Source organism: Fusarium tjaetaba (genome assembly GCF_013396195.1).
Source record: "Fusarium tjaetaba strain NRRL 66243 chromosome Unknown NRRL66243_c0000330, whole genome shotgun sequence".
Taxonomy (NCBI): domain Eukaryota; kingdom Fungi; phylum Ascomycota; class Sordariomycetes; order Hypocreales; family Nectriaceae; genus Fusarium; species Fusarium tjaetaba.
In genome coordinates this window covers 99,824-113,032 of record NW_023501526.1, presented here as the reverse complement: position 1 = coordinate 113,032, position 13,209 = coordinate 99,824, and the positions used below count along the sequence as shown (strand labels likewise).

Below are 13,209 nucleotides of genomic sequence, written 5' to 3'. Positions count from 1 at the left end.
CAGCGCAGCCATGAGACGGCTTGTAGCTGTAATGTTGAGGGACATGATAGCAAACCCACACGAGTCATAACCCATTAAATGACATGTCACGATTCAGTTCTTCGGCGCAAATCGTTCCCCTTGATAGCAGAATGGCGGTGATCATGAGTCGATAAAGGACGCGTCAACATTGTCGACATTTGCATGCAACTATCACCAAACTCACCACCACCACCACCACCACCACCACCACCGTCCACAAAAAAAACCCTTGGAGTTCAAATACCCATGTGCATATCCAACCGAGATCGTCGCTGTTGGGATGAAAATAGCATTTCCAAAAATAGGGAGTAAATGGGTTTCTTATTTTGGGCATCTTGGCCAGTCTCTCACCAGCAACGCGCCATTGAGATTGCCGGAGCGGACGTACCGTCCAAGCAACGATCAGCCCCCTTCACCATCTAGCCTTTGCGGCCACGACAAAAGAGGCCAATTCAGGTACAGGAAGCGTGGAGAAGGGGGGGCAGGAATCCCCAAAAAACCCTTCAAGGAGGGCAGATACGCATGGGTAGGACGTGCGATGATGTAGTGATCAACCTGATCGTGTCCCCGTTAGGTATGGCAGTTCCAGTCAAACTTTTAAGCCCTGTGGTACCGAAGGCTTCTGGAAGAGGACCCTGATTCATCATCCTTGGAAAAAATAAAACGAAGTTTTCTCACCAGTTGAATTTGAGGTCCCAAAGATAACACTCGCCTACAACACGAGCTGGTAACCGAGAGCGGCAAGATGACGATATGTTGATGATAAACTCGAACTGCCGGTGATGAAGATTGAACATGCTTGAAAGTACACAGTACAGTGACCCTCAGCAAGGGAGAGGGGTGTGGTGGCTTGACTGCAGTGTAGTGTACGGCACCAGCCGCTCGATGATAGGCATACTCGGTTGACGGAGCTATCGAGACCATCGATTTTCGAGATCGCAGTCGAGGGAGCACCAGCTTGTCTCGTAATGTGAAAGTATTCGAATGAATCGTCGACATGCCCCGAACCGCGCTCCAAGAAGCCATCGTTTGATACGTGAAACCATTGCTCAAGAAGCCCCAGACAGGAAAGTATCTTGAACAGTTGGGGCTCCTGAAATGCACCCACCCCTGAAAACCGAATCGTCAAGATCTGGCTCCGATCCCACAAAGCAAAGCGAATAAAGTTGCGGTTATTCAAAGTAGGGGTTCGCCGATGCTGGAGGCTGACCACAGGGTCACATTCGACCCCAGTATACGGAAACAGGGTGCTGCATAACAGGTGGATTAAGGTAGGGCTTGTTCCCAAATTGGGCGTTACCGGTGGAAGCTCACCCATCACCCTAGCAAACCAGCAGAAATCGTTATTGATTACTCCGTACCCTTCGCACATTCGTGTGACAAAGCTCAAGATATGTAATAATCATGCCGCAGGTATGGGCCCAATATATATTCGCGGCTATATGCAGTTCTAATAATCAGGACCCTGATCATATATATGGATGGATGCCAGGCAGTGCTGTTTTCCATCTGATTTCTCACAGGTGTCAGTAAACTTCCACCAATTGATTGCTGAAGATGTTGGACCGGGGAACAGCGGGACGGCCATGAGGGAGGAGTTTGAAGCTTGTTCGAATGTTTCGACCGAGTAGTATAAAATTTGAATTGTTTAGTGAAGGGACCAGCAAAACTTTCCGATGACGTCAACGCCTCTAAAGAGCTTGTTATTCGTGATGCTTAAGTTCCCTCAATCATCCATCATGCGGGGGCATCCATCAGTAGGTGGACTCGAAAGATGATACCTAGCGTCCCAGTCTGACTGGCGAAAGAGGGTGCCACGTTGACGACTCTAACCTGTTCTGTAATGAATGCGCCAGTACATACAGTGAGCACAGTAGTATTCTCCCAAGTCCCTTGCCATTACTACTCCATAGAGGCTTCGATAACGGTTTCAGCCTCGTGGGTTGACTGACGTGGAAGGATCTTGGATAGCAACAATGACATCATTGTCATGGCTGTTGCATTGTGGCTGGGCCCATCCATCTGTTGTGACGGACGGACGGGCGAACGAACAAAACCCTGGTCCCCCTGTAGGGCAAAATGGGACAAGTTTGGCGACATCTCCGCTCTGATGAACGCTAATGTTCCGGAAGTCAATCAGGCGTCTCGTCTCACTCCAAGGTCCTGGATACCTTTGCACGGACACGGGTATCAAGTTCCAGCTTCTTTTCTTCTTCTTCTCCTTCAGCTTCGGCATTACATCCATTGTACAGCACTTTCAGGCAACTTGGTGCGCGGTGCTGGCCGGTATTGGATCAAATGCATCTCTCGTACACTGCCCACTTGAAGAGCCTGCAAGATATCACGAGCCAGCTGTCATTTGTGAGGTTGACATCTGAGAAAGATGGCATCTGAATTGATCCGTATGAATGGCTTTGTGTTGACTTGTCTGAGCGTGTGGTGAACTAACACATAACATCTCAAAAAGGGATAGCCGAGCACGACAAGGCATTGTAAGCCATGACAAACAATACAGTAGACTATCCTCGAAAGGTGGTACAACCTGGAATTCGAAGAGATTGTTCGTCAATCAACAACCCCAACAGTAGAGAGATTGATCTGTGAGGAAGGGTGTGAGGAGAAGGAAGCGTTACATGGGGTACGCAACTCGCCCGAAAATTGTGTGGTGTTCACACCAAGATACCCGCCGCAAGGTAGATGACCGTTGTGAGCTACCGGTCACACGTACATGGCCATAGGGCAACGATGGCCTTGCCAGGGCTAGGAGGAGGATCAATCTATAGGTGGTTCGGGCTGAGAAAAGTGTAGAAGCCCCAGACGACTTGATATATCTTGACGGTATCGCTGAAAATTTGAAATGTAAATGGCGAGGACATAGAGCAGAGAGATTGTCCTTGGCGATTACATTCATTGACGTAACCAACATAGTACGCCCGATACCGTATCCTTCGATTGTGCTAGTGAACGTTGTGATCCGGGCAAGATCTTGCCGGACGTGACCCATAAACAATTTGCCGAGATTAAGCCCAGACCAAGGTGCTCGTGCTGCACCGTTGTCATTGATGACTGTAAAACGCATAGACTGGGAAGTTGGATGCAGAGCTGGCTCGATGCATACATAGGTAGGTAGGTATTTCCGTTCTCAAGCCCAGTAGTGGCACGGTCCTGCATCTTTGGCTGCACACCCAAGTCGGAACATGCAATTGTTGGATGGACTTGACTGGGATTAGGATGTGTTCCGAGATGGCACCAGATGGGACTTGACAGGGTAACCCTGGTAAAGGTAAAGCACCAACGGCGTTGAATGAATGCTCGACATACATAATTTCATTGAGACCAGATCAAACGCTCTCAACGTGGAATAAGGGAGCCCCAAACAAGCAGAACCAGAGGGTGAGTTGTATGCTTCACCAGTCGTCCAACTGATTGGACCACCAGCCTGACTGTGCTGAAGGTATCAAGTCGGAGGATTTGAGGGCAGACTATCTCGGAAGTGTTAGAAAACAAAGAGTTAGAAGCTTGGTCTCTCCGTACTTACTTCAAGTTTATTGCCAAATCGATTGAACATATTGCCATGTTATTTATGCTTGTTGGCAGCATAGAAGAAATCCGCATTTCGATAGTGGCATAAGCCATTGCCAGGTTTTGGAGTTTGGTCTTGGGATATCGTGGTCTTCCAAGATTGCTTGCCTGCTTGCCTATGCCTGCCAAGGGTCAGCCGTTCGAACGGTTGGTGCGTGTAAGCTAGAGTTGCCAGCTAGTTATGCACCCCGGGACAAGCAATATCGCCACGAAACAAATATATAAGATTAATACTTATATATTAAGCGGCAATACCAGGCAACTTATTGTGGCAGCAGGTGTAGTATGTAGTAGCAAAAGAACAAGGAGCCGGATCTTGCTAGAACATAGTATTTGTTCCAGCCACGCACGCTTGTCGGAGCCAGCTGTAGGATTCCTTATCCCGCACTCCGTATGTGCCCCATGACTTTTGCTCATTTACCGTGAAATCATGGTGATCGACGCTGTTTGGCTCATACTGGTAGCAGTACACCCTCTATTTCCTCTTCTTCCCCATTATATCCTCTATCCTCTTTTCAACATCAGGATCTTTGATCTTTGTATTCTTCTTCTTAGCTTGCTTTTGTCTCCATTCGGTCGCATAGGGTTCTATGAAGTTGTCCCTGAGATCTATCTCTGGTTGCTCTGGAGGTCCACAGTGGGTAAACTCTTTAGACTTTTTCCCATGGCAGTCCCAGAACATCGCGCCCTTATGCACGCAATCCTTCCCAGTCGCGCACTCAAAGCCACCGCCTATATTGTGTTTGTTTGGGGAGGCAATAACAATTTGCGGGCCATGCATACCCTTCTCGTTAAGTCCCTTGGGCAACCGAACCGTATCTGTATCGTTTCTTAACCACTCTGTCAATGCCATTTAGATAAGGCTGTGACTTACAGGCAGTGTGCGCAACCCTGTACCATACACAGGCTGCGTCTCCCGGGCCGCCATTGCAGCTATATGAGGCCCCAAAGGCCCAGGACTTTGCCACAGAGTAGCCTCCCGAGATCCAAATCGGCAGGGCGATAGTCGCACTCCAAGACTTGGTGGTAGTTTTCGTGCTGCTTGTACTAACAGAGCAGCCCTCGGTTTTGCTGCAATACCCAACCTCCTACAGATGTTCAGTACCAGTATGAAGATGCAAAAGAACCTGTGGGGTAAAGAGGGGAGTGAAGAGACCTACTGAAAGCTGTTCATAGTAGTATCTCTGGTGGGGCCATCCTTGAAGTGTATGTCAGCAAGGTCAAGCCTAGGTAGTTCACTCGAAAGGATGATACCGACCGTCGCCGTCAAGCCTTGGTTTCTGTTTGTAACGGCGCCGTAACTTGTGGTACGGGGTGTCACTTTGGAAATCTTCAGAGCCTCTTCCCACGAGATTGTCGAAGAAACAGGACGTCGTATCCTGTTTAACAACACCCTCAAGGTCCCATTTTACACCTGAGCACTGTATGGCAGTACAGCGATGATCAAAATCTGTAGAACATGAAGGGCCTCCAGAATACTTGGGATCGGAGTGAACAAAGAAGCTGGCACTACCAACTGTGAAATTCCCAACACCATTTTCGTTGATGTTAGAGAAGTCAACGGATTCTTTGGCTTTAATCGTTGTACCACAGATCCTTGTGATCAAGCCCCCACTAGCGCCAAATGCAATTAGAGAAGATGCATTTGTCTCTATGTTGCGAATAAAAGTAATTCTTACATCAGCCGCACTCGCGACAGACAGAAGCAGATAGACACCATAGAGTAACTTCATCTCTCGCATTGGGAGAAGAGGAGAGCCCGCTACTGGAAACGAGGTCAGTTGCTACGATACTTTTCTGATACTGGAAGAATATGTCTTACCTACTGCTAGAGCCAGGTTCTGTTTGTGCTGGTTGAGAGGATAGATGTGTTTGCTTGGTCTGTTTCGCCGACAGTTCAGACAATACTGAAAAATATACCAAGAAATCTCATGCTTTTCAAAGGAGGGAGGGACAAATCAGTTTATACCAATTTCCTATTAGCATTACCCTATAGGAAGAAACTTTGAGGGCGCCTTATATTACCTCTCGATTCATTACAGCGAGTTGCACGATATGAAGCCTCACCTCTGGGATGACACTCGTGGTCGACAACACCGTCCGTCCCTGTCTGTCATGGATCAATTCTCAGGCAAACCAAAAAGTTTGGCCACCACCTCTAGCACACAAAAGCCACGAAAAAGGTTTACAAGTAAAAGTGCCGAGATGCCATGATAAGAAGTCGGCGATCCAAAGAAAATAGTTTTCTTATTCATTAATAAACTCTCCACCTATGAGGAAGCGAGGTACAGTACAGTACAGTACAGTACATGAAGGGGGCGACAACCACGCGTCAAGCCACGCTCATTACGCCACAACGACGCCCAGAGCCACATCTGTCAGTCACGCCCATGCCTGAGCAGCTGAAATCTCAGGCAATGATCAACAAGATAAGGCAGTCAAAACATTGATGGGCACAGATGGAATCGGCCCAGAACATGCAATTGGGCAATAAATGTACCGAGGGTTGGGGATCTAGCCCTGTGGCGTCGTCATGATATCGCCTCCAACTGTGGCTGTGAAGCTGTCTGTCGCCAAACCCGAATAACGGATTGGATGTGCGGGGATCCAACCCAACCTAGACCCGAAGAACACACATGCAAATCACCCACGTGTCTATTCTCAATCTGGAGTGAGTGGTGAAGATCTTTAATCGAAAAGAACGGTAACGGCCACCGAAGACTTAGGCCAGGGAGGGACTTCGGCGGCCGCTACAATTGCAGCGCATGGCTTTTGCAAATGGCATTCCCAGCGTCCGGACCAAGCTGAATCAGGACAAGCGGTATGAGGGCAATGGGTGACTTTCTTCATTCAAACATAGAGGATGGATAAGCTCTAAACCCTCGGCGTCGCTAAGACCAATTAAATGATCGAGGGACTACTCCGGAACCTCTGCTAGATGCACACAAGCGCGCCTGGACAAGAGATGAACCATAGGCAGTCAAGGTAGTACCAAGACCAGGATGAATATTGAGAATCCGAAGGGTTCAGCACAGCCACGCGGGAAGAACAGAGCAGGTCCCTTCTAGCTTTGGAGCTATCATATTGATAGACGTTCTGGAAATGACAGAAATTATATGTGTGCTGCTGTACATAATCTATTTCACATCGAAAAGTACAGCACAACATCTCACCACGGGTTGACCATGGGATGCTCTGATGAATGACGGACCTGGTCAGGTGGTAGGACCCCAAAGGGGAAGGCCTAGAGGCAGAGGTCATTTCGGGCCGTGGAGTGAGAGTGAGTGATGCAGATGAGAAAAGGAACGGATGGGAACCCATCCGTCATGCCGCCAGACCGGGGACAGTATTGGAAGAAACACCAGGCCCTGCCCTACATGTAGGTAGTCTTCACACACATTGTACGGATGCGGTTGCAGAACTCTCCAAATGAGCCATCCTCCGACCAATAGGACTCATATGATGGATATGCCTACGCAGCAGGGGGTACAAGGGAGCACAGCGCATACACATTGCGGCGGGAAACGGGAGATGAGGCATGGCATGGCATGGCATGGACAGACTCCATCATCAGGTAAGTAGGTGAAAAACATACATACATTTCAGTCACGTTGTTTTGATTTTTCCTCGTTCAATGTACACCTTGTGGATGACTAGCGTTCGGTATGCGTGCGTGCATAGAACAGAGGTAGAGTTTTTGTTTCCATCAGCTGTCATTGGCTCCATGACTTTAATTTACCGACTTGAATAACCCCAGGCTCAAGTATTAGTCGAGGATGGCGCTTGAAGAGGAGAATGTACATAAAGGCAGAAGGGTAAGAAGAAAAAAAAAGAGTCTCAAACAATGGTTTAACCCCAAAGCCCCGGTCTCCGATAGAAGAGCAAGCACCTCGCGATAATTAGAACTTTCGATGAGGGGTGATTTTGGCGTGGGCAGCCGATGGCAGACGAGGTTCTCTTAGATACAAACCGATGACAGAGTAAAGATCCGATCCAACTAGTGTTCGAGGGTGGGTTTGGAACCTCCACATCCCACGGCTCTGGCGTTCCTGCGTAAGGGTTACCGCTGTTGTATCCGAGGCGCCAGGACCACTGCCTTTTAGAAACAGACCCGACAGTGAGAGACCGGGTCCCCGCCTACAGTACAGCTTTGAATTGGATGGGAGCTAACCTAACTAACTGCTACAGTGCATTACAGCGCAGCAACACGTCCAATATCAAATGGAACTCAACCTAAGGTACCTTAGCCTAACCACCCGGGGAAAATAATGGGATGGAAATGGGATAATTCTGGGGGCCCAGTGGTCAAGCCTCACCCCTCTTCATCTAACTTCTGATAAAACCACTCTCGCCAGCACGTACGCTGTAGCGATAATTAGATGCAGATGCATTCATTCACAGGTACTGTAGACGTGCGCTTCTGTTAACTCAATCTACAGTCTAGAGAAAACCTAACGCAAGTCTCATCTGTTCCATCCAGTAGTTAGAAGGGTACGGAAGCTAAATGTCCACGACGCTGCAATGGCGTCACTGCCTGAAGCCTCCCTTGCTGTTCTACCTTACCATACTCGGGCTGTCTGTCCTGTCACAAGCCTCACAAGCCACATGCCCTCTTCCGATCAATCACAGGGAGAAAGGATTCATGGGAAGAAATAAAGAAATAGAGGACATGCATGCATGGGCTGTTGTCATAACCGCCCGAAGGAGAAAGATAGTACTTGTTCCTCACTAACAATTTTCAAAAGATCCAATACGGCCGATACCAACCAGACAGCGAACGAAGGACGAGACGAGCCTCTTCTTCCTCCTTCTGCCTCCCCTCTAACCTACTCTTCTCTTCCCCACCCATGCCCATGGTCTCTGCAGCACAAGCAAGGGTTTTTAGTTGCTACCTTAGTCTCTAGCTGCCCGCCGACCCTTGACCCTGGCGGATGAGAAGACTTCTGGGATCAGGGTCCCCCTTGCTGGTCGCTGGTTTGCCCCCATGGCTTTGACCCCACAGGCTCCCGAAAATCGACGGGTGGATATTGCTGGTATGGATGCATGTCCTTCTGACTCTGCCTGCATAGGTGAGCGACACAACAGTACATCTTCCTGAGTCGACCATCACAGTACAGTATGTACAGACAGTCTTGCTGGACACAGAGAGATAGCCTCATCTAGATCGGTAGCGACAGCCCTTGAGTGTCCAAGTAGCAGCGTCAAAATGACGCCCTTTGGTCAGGCCTCCCAGTGTCTACAAAATCGACGCTGGGCTGGGCTGGGCTGGGCTATACTACTGATGTACAGCAAAGCACAAATTTTAATGTACCTATGTAAGGTATCGCAAGCTCCAGCCACACATGAACTGCTAGCAGCCCAGCATAGATGTACAAGACAAGGGCACAAGAGAGACATCTTAACCAGCAAACACTGACAGTTTTGCAATTAATTGTTCATTTACTACCTTACCTTACCTATCTTTGTTTGACGGCAGCCCGGCACTACGGACAAGCTATTGTCGCCCCCCAAAATCACATCCACTCTGCAACTGCTTGGCTCGGCGTGAAAGAACTGGAGGACACTTGCGTCGACACCTGCAAAACACATAACCGCCGCTCGCTAGAACCCGACAGTCGAACAGTCCAGTCTCCATCGGCAAAAGTGTTTCCCTCTCTCGAGTAGGTAGGTAGTGGTACATATGCCCCGATCTACAGTGCAGTCGCATTCTGACGACAGAAGTTGACGCCGCAGTGTTGCGACAGTCAGTTGAAATAGCCTTCGCGGGTTCAGCTCTGAACAAAACAAAAAAGACATACATACAATAATATCTCGGCATCACTTGAGATCACCGCGTTACGTCGCATCCTGACTCCAACATCGCACCACTCCCTGGCGTCTGGCACAGGCACCAAAACAGTGTGCCACAAGTATGTACATATGTACATACATTTCCCTACGCTTGCTATAGACACGCCTCCTCCCGATTCATATCCACATTCACCTCATCCACTCGATCCACGACACCGCCTCGGCGCCCCAGCCCAGAGCTTGGGACGTGGGTACGAGGTACTTAGGAACTTCAAAGTCAGATCCTCGTTCTCCGTTCATCGAGTCTTTTCAGTTTTCACCCTCCACTCCTCCTCCTCCTGCTCTGGCCTGGCCTGGCAGGACTGACGACAGGTCCCCACCACTCCTCCAATATACCCTTACCTTCTCTAGCTTACCTGACCTGACCCTTCTTAATTACTATTTACACCACCTGCTACAATATCCCACGGGCTTCACGCACCTCTCTTCTATTTCTACTTTATCCTCTACCCTCGCGAGAAACTGTCGACCTCTGTCAACACTCGCTCAGTACAGCTGGCTCGTCGCTTTACCCTGCCTCGCCGTTATAACGCGTCTAACGGCTTACCGCGATTAACGCTTTCCGCTTTCCGCTTCCGTTTTGCTTCGCTTCGGCCAGCGCCAGCACCACCACAACCCGTTGTCGCAACAATACGTACACTGAACGCTGCACCTCAAGATCAATGAATAGCCGCAGCAACTGCTTTATCTAATAACGTATCTTCGAAACTTGCGCCTGCGTATTCTGTTCGCAAACTAGCAACATTGCCGATCGTCCAAACTCGAAGACATTGTTCTTCCGCGCTGCGCTATCCACATTGTTGCTGTCTTGAGACGGCCTAGCACGCTCGTCTCGACATGTTTCGACAAAGGTACGCACCATACGATTAGTTCGGGCTTCTGCGCTGCTATGGCCTCGCAGTATAGGCTGAAACCCTTACTTTTCACTTATTAACACAATACTTTCCTAGGACGAGCTCACAGAAGCCGGGCGATGAACTGTTGGCCAATTTCCGCCAGCAGTTCCCTGACCTCGCTGCTGCCAGTACTTCTGCTACTGCCCCAGGCCTGTCACAAACTACTGGCGCCGAGAACGTGCCTGCTGTGCCTCTACCCGACCGGTATGTGCTTTTGCGACTTTGTACCATGGTGCTTGCACCTGGGCTACCTGGGCAGTGTTTACTAACATCCTACACAGGAACCAGAACCTCACCCAAGATGCATTCCGTGATCAAGATCCAACCCCTAGGGCGACTAACGACCCTTGGAGATTTACTCCCTCTCTCTTAGATCCGAATTCCATGTCATTCGCCAGCTTCGCTAATGCACCACCTGGCTACTACACACCTACACCTGGAGGCACTAATACACTATTTCACCCACAGGCCGGCGACCTGCATACTCCGACTCTCGGGTTGGGAATGGGACTTAACACACCGCTGTCTATGCCAACATCGGGGGACTCGTTGCATCCTGGCCCAGCTCAACCAGTGATGGATATGTCGGGGTTTCAGACACTGCAACCACATCAATTTCACCATTTCAACCCGTTCATTCAAGCGCCACCACCCCAGCCAACCTTTGCGCCCTCTACGTTCGTTCACCAAGACACAGGATATGAGACCATGGATCAAGATGGATCGCCCATGGACTCGGACCCGTCTGAAGAGCGCATGTCATCCATTGGTGCTACCCTTCACAAGAATACACCCATGATGAACATGCCAACAAGACAGTTCTCAAGTGGTCCTATATCCCATCCTCTTCCGGCCTCAGCAGAAAAATTCCGATTTCACTCAACCCTCAACGCTCCTACAGCCATGATCAAGCATGCTGACGAAATCCCCGTCACTTATCTGAACAAGGGACAGGCTTACTCACTTTCTGTTGCCGATACAAATGCTACCATGCCTGTTGCCCCTGGAACCAAATATCGCACCTTCGTGCGGGTGTCTTTTGAGGATGAACAGCAACGACAGCGACCCGGTGTATGCTGGGGTCTCTGGAAAGAAGGCAGAGGCACTAACGAGGCACACCAGAGAGGCGGAAAGCTTCAAGCAGTTGAATACGTGGAGGCAGGCCAGCCAGCTGAAGGTGACGATAAGCGAACCCGTGTGGAGCTTGAATCGTCATCCTTTGATGGCTTCTGTGTCACCTGGACACCAGGGATCAATGGCCCTCCCGAGGTTAACATTGCAGTTCGCTTCAACTTCCTCTCTACCGATTTCAGCCACTCGAAGGGTGTCAAGGGTATTCCTGTAAGACTCTGCGCCAAGACTCACCCTGTGCCGTGCGATCCTTCACAGCCAGCGGCCGACGCCAATCCTGAGATTTGTTACTGCAAAGTCAAGCTCTTCCGTGATCATGGAGCGGAGAGGAAGCTGTCTAACGACGTGGCACATGTGAAAAAGTCTATCGACAAGCTTAAGCAGCAAATCGCACAGGCCGAGAGTGGCCTCAAGGACTTTGGCAAGCGCAAACGCTCAAGTGGAGCTGCAAAGATCGGAGAGCCGCAAAGACCTGGCAAAGTTCAGAAGCATAAGCGAACATGGTCTATGTCCTCAGCCAGTTCTGCAGGCGGTGGTGGAAGAGCTACCATGGAAGAAGACTTACATTTCAAGCTCCAAACGCTGCAGGATATGTTCACTAGTACACGGCCCGTCAGTGTATTATTCCTTCGGGGCGATGAGCCCGACGACCCAGATCTGCACCCTGTTTCGCTTCCTGGGGATATATCGCCTCTGACCAAGCCTGGCGAAGGTCCCAACTGGCAGGCCAGAAGCGGACGAAGCTCTGTCGCAGGCTCTATGATTTCCCCCTCACCCAGCTCTCTGTCCTTGGCATCACAGGCATCCGGTATTGGTGCTGGTGGTCAATGGAAGAACTTCGACTCAGTAGCGGGGGGTGACATATCACGGAAAGGGTCTGAACAACCCACCAGAATTGCCAAGGGTGACGATGATGGCAGTCTTAGTGGATGGATCGAGGCTCTAGGTGTCGACTCGTCCTATCGCCCACCCCAGGAGCGAAGTCCAAAGCCTGTGGCATGCTTCTACATTCAACGAAGGAATCCGAACGAGCCCGGAAGCTCGGACTACCACCGCGCTATTTACCTGATGCAACGTAGTCTTCAGGAACTCAACAACCGAATCGCGGCCAAGTGGGGCATCGACCCTGCCCGAATACTCCGCACAATCCATTCCATCCAGAACGGCCTTGAGGTGGAGATGGACGACGATGTGGTACAAGAGCTCAAGGAAGGTCAAGACATGACGCTTGAGATACAAGAAGTTACTGGACCGGCAGTCAAGCGGGAATGGGAAATGGCTGTCGATGCCAACGAAGACATTGCAGAATCCAACGACAAAGCAACAAGTGGTTTCGTTCTCCGTCTTAGTTTCTAATCTCCCTATCCCCCCCTTTTTCTTTGTGTCCTTTTTTATTTATTTATTTAACTCCCGCCATGCTACCTTGAGTACGCACGGCGATGAGTTTGCGGCGATAAGCAACATATGGGTCTAGACTTGGGATTGTACTGTTTTGCTGGGGTCTCTCGGCCTGTCGCCAGGTTGGACACACGATCACATACATATACGGATTGGGATTGTTGGCTCCGGGGCGTTGACGATTGTTACTCTTATTGAAAAATGATACCACCGGTTTTTCTTCTTATTCTGACTATTCTATTTCACCTTTCTTCTTCATTCTTTGCTGCCACACTTGTGACAGCCGTGGCAACTACTTCAGTACCCTTTTTGTTTTGACGCATGCCATAAG

General features: G+C 49.7%; 1 protein-coding gene across 1 annotated transcript; it reads left to right on the top strand.

Annotated features, from left to right (window-relative positions):
- Window positions 1–10,290: 10,290 nt before the first annotated feature.
- FTJAE_12329 (transcription factor BOM) lies at window positions 10,291–12,836 on the top strand (the record flags this gene model as incomplete). The annotated part of the gene is made up of 3 exons (XM_037345363.1): window positions 10,291–10,304; window positions 10,404–10,553; window positions 10,631–12,836. The coding sequence occupies 3 exons, from the start codon at window positions 10,291–10,293 to the stop codon at window positions 12,834–12,836; spliced, it is 2,370 nt and encodes a 789-aa protein (XP_037200661.1).
- Window positions 12,837–13,209: the final 373 nt, after the last annotated feature.